The sequence below is a fragment of the Raphanus sativus genome, unplaced genomic scaffold (assembly GCF_000801105.2).
Source record: "Raphanus sativus cultivar WK10039 unplaced genomic scaffold, ASM80110v3 Scaffold4302, whole genome shotgun sequence".
In the NCBI taxonomy this organism is placed as follows: Eukaryota; Viridiplantae; Streptophyta; class Magnoliopsida; order Brassicales; family Brassicaceae; genus Raphanus; species Raphanus sativus.
The window spans coordinates 926-7,218 of NW_026619604.1; the positions used below are offsets into that span (position 1 = coordinate 926).

The following is a 6,293-nucleotide window of genomic DNA, read 5'->3' on the forward strand; positions in this document are numbered from 1 at the left end:
GTAAGGTGATACAATAGAAAAAAGATGCAGATGTTAACTCAAAGTAAACGAAATAAAATAAAAATCATGAGAATACAATTTCCGGGAATTTTCCATTGTCAATCAAATGACGCGGAAGTCTTTATTGTTTTACCAAAGAAAGGCCCAGAAGTCCAAAAAACTGTGTTGAAAAAGGATACATGAAGGCACATAGAGTCAGTCAGATACTAATCCGCTATGTTTCGTTGTCTTTGTGTGGAACGTTTATGCCTTATATTTAATGGATTTGGTACTATATCTAAGTCGACGAGTAAGTTGAATTGATACAACTTGAGTTACAGAAGATGATCGAACAAGGCATCTATAGGTATAAGATATACATGCCGGCCGTGGGATTCGTTGGACTTGAGTTACAGAAGATGATCTTTCTTTTTGTCAACATTACTAGATGATCAATACATATATTTAACTTAATCAAAGGCACAGCGACATACATATTAATCATTATTTAGGCGAATGTTTCATTTTTTCTAAGCTCAGGACCGACTCTATATATCTATAAATCTAATTATACTTGGTGTGACATTATATGAACTTTTTTTAATCTTAAAAGTTTTCGAAGGTAATTCCCTTGAAAGAAAAGAACACACCACTTTACTGTACAACAAAAAAATACCTCTGGCAATGCCTTCACTATAAATCACATAACTGACAGTTACAGAGTTTCCTAAATGTCTGATCAAATCCCACACCTACTACAGTCTAATTTGTGGAGTCACTAGCCATTTTAAAGTGAAATCCAGAGAGTGACAAGGTCACTAGAACGGCGTGATTAGCAGCTCGTATACTAAAGTAAAAAAAAGAAACCATCAAGTCACAGCTTAGACACAGTACCTATGCAGAAAAAGCAGTTTTAAGGTGCAGGCAGCCATTGTATAAATTCACATCATCTGTGAGCACAAAACAAACACATTCACATAGAGAAAGATGAAATCGAAACTAGCCACTAGACTCTGAGATGTTTTGGGGGTATCTAACAAAAGTAAGATTTTTTGTCCTCTTCTATTAGCTATGCTTATTAACTTAAGAAAAAAGGACGAACCTTTGCTTTTGCTTGGATAAAAAACTCTAATGTACGTAAGACCAAACCCTGAAGCAGCAAAGCCGCTACAGATCCACGACAACCTTCGTCTCGTGTTTGTATATATTAGATAATATTATTGATATAACTTCTTCAAGTTTCTCAAACGTGATTATCTGCTTTTTCTTGCACATTTCTTTTTAATGTTTTCATTAGTGATTTTGCTATACGATACGAACGCATTAGAATTAATCATGTTATTTTACGAAAACTTTATTCAACTCAAATGTTCTCATTACTCAATCATTTTACCTACTTGGCTTTCACTATTCATTTGATATATAAGACGTCAACTAGTCAAGCTTTAAAAATCATCTAAACAAACAAAAAAGTTGACCAGTTTTATGATCTGATAATAAAACGCATGATTAACTCAAGGGGTTAATATTTTACGTTTTGGGGTTATCTAAAATGACAAGTCAGAGCTTCAGAGCAAAGCAGGCGGCTTGTCTTATATGTCATCCCAGTTATTTAGCTTCAGAGCAAAGCAGGCAACTTGTCTTTTATGTCATGCCAATTATTTCTGTTTTTGTTTTTGTTTGTTAGGCCTTTAGATTCTTTATCTAGAGTCTTGGAAGTTAGTCACAAGTGTTGTCTACACTTTTTGTTTATCTTTGGCTCTTGTTTTGTGTACCAAAGACTACGTGTTGGTCCTGGAGAAGACGCAACACCAAAGATGTCAGAGCTCATGTATTCCAGAGTCCAAACTGTTGGCGTTTCTTTCTTCTCTTGTCATGCGAGGTTTAGTAATCCAAAGTATTACGTCGGTTTTAAAAGATGTTGAGGTAATAGGCACTGTTTCTCTACTTTTTCGAGTTTGTATATTCAAGAAAAGGAATAAGAAAGCCCTTTCTCAAAAAAAAAAAAAAAAGAATAAGATTCAAAAATCGTTTTTGTGTGAAATAGATATGTGGCATTTTATATGGATGGATTTAGAAAAATATAAAATAATATATATATATATAGAAACACTAATTTTTACTGATTTATAATAAAATATAAAATAAAATATTAAAATATCTATGTAAAAAGATAAAAAAAAATTGTAAAACTAATTACTAAAATAAATACACGAAGTGGTAGCTTGCATAAATCAAAATATAATGGTGAAAATAATGGTGGGGGGGGGGAGGTAAATCAGTAAAAAAACATCAATCTCGGGCTTGGATCGAGCCAACCTCTGACTGCCCCAGAAGGGCCAAACATCTTCTTGTTCGATCAGCCTGGTAAGCCTTCTTCCTGGATGCATCAAGCAGCAACGATATTCCGATCTGAGATCGGAAGTAGACCCACTTCAATGGTCGGCGATATTCACGGTAAGACATGGGGGTTCATCTTCCGGACCCGCGGGTATGGTATAGGGATTGTGAACAAGGATTCGAGCTCGTTCGGAAATCTTTATAGGATATCGCAATTGGGAAATCCAGTGGAAACGTGCCGTTGAAGAAACTGCTGCTTAGGTTCGAACAAAGTGCTCTTATTCCGTGGGGACCAACTCGGGTTTATTCGACGATGAGTGGTGGTGGTAACCCGGCTGTAGTAGTTCCGGTGTTCCTGTGTACAGCAGCATTCAGACAGGTCCTTCGATGAAAAGTATGTCTGTCTGGGAGCAACCTAAGTGGCTCTGGTCTTCCTTCAGACAGCGAGACCCGTTTGGTTTTTTGGTTGGTTTCGGATCGAAATCATCAGGTGGCGTCTTTTGCCGGATCAACCACTCGAAACAACAGACTTTTGCAGATTTTCAGAACGCTGCAAAATCATCAGCGGGTTCAATGCTTCTCGAGCATTGATTTTGGTTGTTCCCTCTCGAGTGCAATCGATGATCCATTAGGAGTTAGCTGCGCATCTTCAGCTACACCGCAGACTGAAGATTGGGAATTTGAAAGTTTTGACGGTGTGGCTGATACGGGTACACCGATGCGCTGCCACCACCTCCATCGAGTATATCAGCTACATCTGCTAAGACCAAGGGGATTGATAGCCAGAGACAGGGTCATTCTGCTGATGCCATAGTCTTGATCCATGAACGAACTCTATCTAGCTATTGTTTCGGTTCTTGTGGAATCTAAGATACAATGTGAGTGAGATTTTATATGTTGTTAATATAGAATTTTAGAGAGCCAAGTTGTAGAAGAAGAATACTATTACTGAACAGCTCTCTGGTCGTGGCATCGTCAACATAGTGGTAGTAAATTGATTGCTGTTTATGCTTTGCTCAATAGATGGTTTCTTTTACAACTAAGAACATAAACAGATATGAACTTTGGAAACATTTCCTTCATGGTTTTGTTTTAAAATGTGATTGCAGGTACTTGAGCACGACAAGAAGAATGTGACCATTCTGGTTCAACGAGTACTGTTATACGAGAGCATGGAGAAATACAAACTCGGAGCTGAAAGATCTCTAAGTATGGTTCTGATTCTGAAGATCGATCCCAGTTCCCGGGAATAGAATCGCTAGAAGCACCGCTCACCGCCTTACCAAAATGGCTGGCTGATTGTGATTATCAGTTGGGTTCTCTTATACATTACATTCTTGAATTTATCACGAAATATTTGACCATGCATGTTTCTACGAAGCAGTTATAAAACACTGGCGGTTTTTATTTTCTTACAGTCAAACTTTCCGATTAAATTTGTCTGGATTTTTTCGTGGATCGACAGTATAGTGAATTAAACGAAACAGTTACGTTTTGAGAAACGCTGCATGACAAACGTGAGACGTTCAATGCATATTTACACAGATTAGTCGTTACTCTGTCAAATTTTTTGTTTGTATTTGAAAAGAAAGATTAATGTTTAAAATTTTAATTCATGTATTCTACTTTAAAGTTAAGAAATAACCAAAATACATATAAGTGGTAGAATATTAATTAATATGAAAATATTTGTTGTTCCTTAGAAAATATTATCAATTATAATGGTTTTTTAATTAAACCATTTGACGAAAAAAAATATTTTTTAGTGGAATCAAATTTCTTCCTAGCTCAACTAATCCAAACCATCAGACAAATTACCAAAATATCCATGTTCTTCAATCATTTTGTTTTCCAGATAAAGATTATACAGAAAATGATAGAATACCATTTCACTTGTATTATATCTATATATTAGGAAGCATTGATTACACACGCTCGTGGACGCAACACTCCAAATTCGACTAAAAGGTTAATGACATTATTGTCATACGTTTCTTTCATCGGAGAACCCCAAAAAAAAGGATAAAAGCTTCTAATTTTGTCGTTAGTTGGATTAAGTTTGTTGTAACTGCCGTGTATCAAAGAACATATGACTATGCGTATAATTTTAAATATAAGTATTTATTTACTATGACTTTTAAATAAATTCACCCCGACTTTATACTATGAAAGCTTTTGTTTTTGTGTCAACTTGTATAAAACATTTAATTCGCCTATAAATACGCTTCACCTCCACCGCAGTCATCTACCTCTTGAAACCTAGCATCAGAGAGAAAAAGAAACAAACAGATAATATGTGCGGCGGTGCTGTAATTTCCGATTTTGCCCCTAGCGTCACCAGGGCCAAGAGTAGGAAACTCACGGCGGAGGAACTCTGGTCAGAGCTTGATGCTTCTGCCTGCGACGATTTTTGGGGTTTTGACTCCACCTTCAAGCTTCTTCCCACCAAACAACAAGGTACTACTAAATTGATAAAATCATGAAAATATTGAGGAATACGAACATTTCAGATGAATCAATATTATTATATATATTTAGAATCAAAGCTGACCCTGGCTTAAAGCTTACTAAACATCAAAATTTATGTACAAGTTTAATATTATCAAAAAAGGAAAAAAAAGTTCGTGGACATAATTTTTCCTATGTTTAGCCGTTAAGTAGCCAAGACCTTTTAATAAGTTACACGAATACGATGACAAGATATTCTTTTTAGATTGGTAATGACATTAACTGAGAGTTTCTGGTAAAAGAGGGGTTATAACTGCAATTTTGAATCTTAAAACTTTGGAAGTGACGTTGAAAGAAGAGGCGGCGGACAAGGAGAAGGAGCCGGCGGCGACGGAGAAACGGAAGGAGAGGAAGAACGTTTACAGAGGGATACGTAAGCGTCCATGGGGAAAATGGGCGTCAGAGATTCGAGACCCAGAGAAAGGCGCTAGAGTCTGGCTTGGTACGTTCAACACGGCGGAGGAAGCCGCCATGGCTTATGACGTAGCGGCGAAGCGTATCCGCGGCGACAAAGCCAAACTCAACTTCCCTGATCTTCTTCATAACCCTCCTCCTGCCATCCCTACTCTTCCACGACAAGATAATCAGCCTCCGGTGAAGAAGCTATGTGTTTCTTCTCAGAGCGAGTTGACTCAGTCCAGTTTCCCGGGGGAGTGCATTGGGTTCGGGAATGGAGACGAGTTTCGGAACATGAGTTACGGCTACGATCTGAAACAGCAGATATCGAGCTTGGAGTCTTTCCTTGAGCTGGACGGTATTACACCGGAGCATCCGAGTCAGCTCCACGAGACCGGGTCCGAGGTTGATTTATGGATGCTTCATGATGTCATCGCGTCTTATGAATAAAAAGTTTAAAACATAATGTAATGAGTGAAAATTTGACCTAAAGAAGAGTAATGAGTGTAAGAAAAATAAAGTCTAGTAAGCCTTTTTTCAAAAAAAAAAAAAAAAAAAATTGTAATATAAACCGCCGTTACTTTTTAAGGTTTTACCATTGCATGGAACTGCTGTGGTTTGTAATGTGTGTGTGGGACGTTGGTGTGACTCAAATCGAGCGTTATGTTAAAGTTTCATGGTATTGTTATTTTATTCTATGCAAAATAACTACATGTCATGTGAATACAGGTTTGTAGTAAATTATAAAAACTCTACTTTCGCCGATTGTTATACGTACGGGATATTCTCGTGCACGCACCGATGGAAAGGTTCTATGATGAACTTATAGTAAACTTTTAAGATTATTATTTTATCGAAAAACGATCACAAAGCTTAGGAGTAGGACGAGTAAGACACTGTTTCCAAAAAGTAGAAGACACTAAAATGTAACAACGGGAGCATCTTTAACAGTAGGGATTTTAATGAGTACGGAGTATATTTTTTTTTGTCAATTAATGAGTATCTACTATCTAGGAATGAAAAAATCAATACTCCAGTCAGTTTGACAAAATGTCACTAACATTTTTTAC

At 36.9% G+C, this 6,293-nt stretch overlaps 1 protein-coding gene across 1 annotated transcript; it reads left to right on the forward strand.

Moving 5' to 3' along the window:
* Positions 1-4,556: 4,556 nt before the first annotated feature.
* On the forward strand, positions 4,557-5,898 carry LOC130507302 (ethylene-responsive transcription factor RAP2-3-like). The gene is made up of 2 exons (XM_057002013.1): positions 4,557-4,776; positions 5,111-5,898. The coding sequence occupies exons 1-2, from the start codon at positions 4,614-4,616 to the stop codon at positions 5,671-5,673; spliced, it is 726 nt and encodes a 241-aa protein (XP_056857993.1). The 5' UTR covers positions 4,557-4,613; the 3' UTR covers positions 5,674-5,898.
* Positions 5,899-6,293: the final 395 nt, after the last annotated feature.

What these genes read in the sequence shown, in the direction of transcription:
- LOC130507302 (XM_057002013.1), top strand. Translation starts at nt 4,614, where the DNA reads ATGTGCGGCGGTGCTGTAATTTCCGATTTTGCCCCTAGCGTCACCAGG. An exon ending in TCTTCCCACCAAACAACAAG is followed by an intron (nt 4,777 to 5,110) that starts GTACTACTAAAT and finishes AAACTTTGGAAG; the next exon opens with TGACGTTGAAAGAAGAGGCG.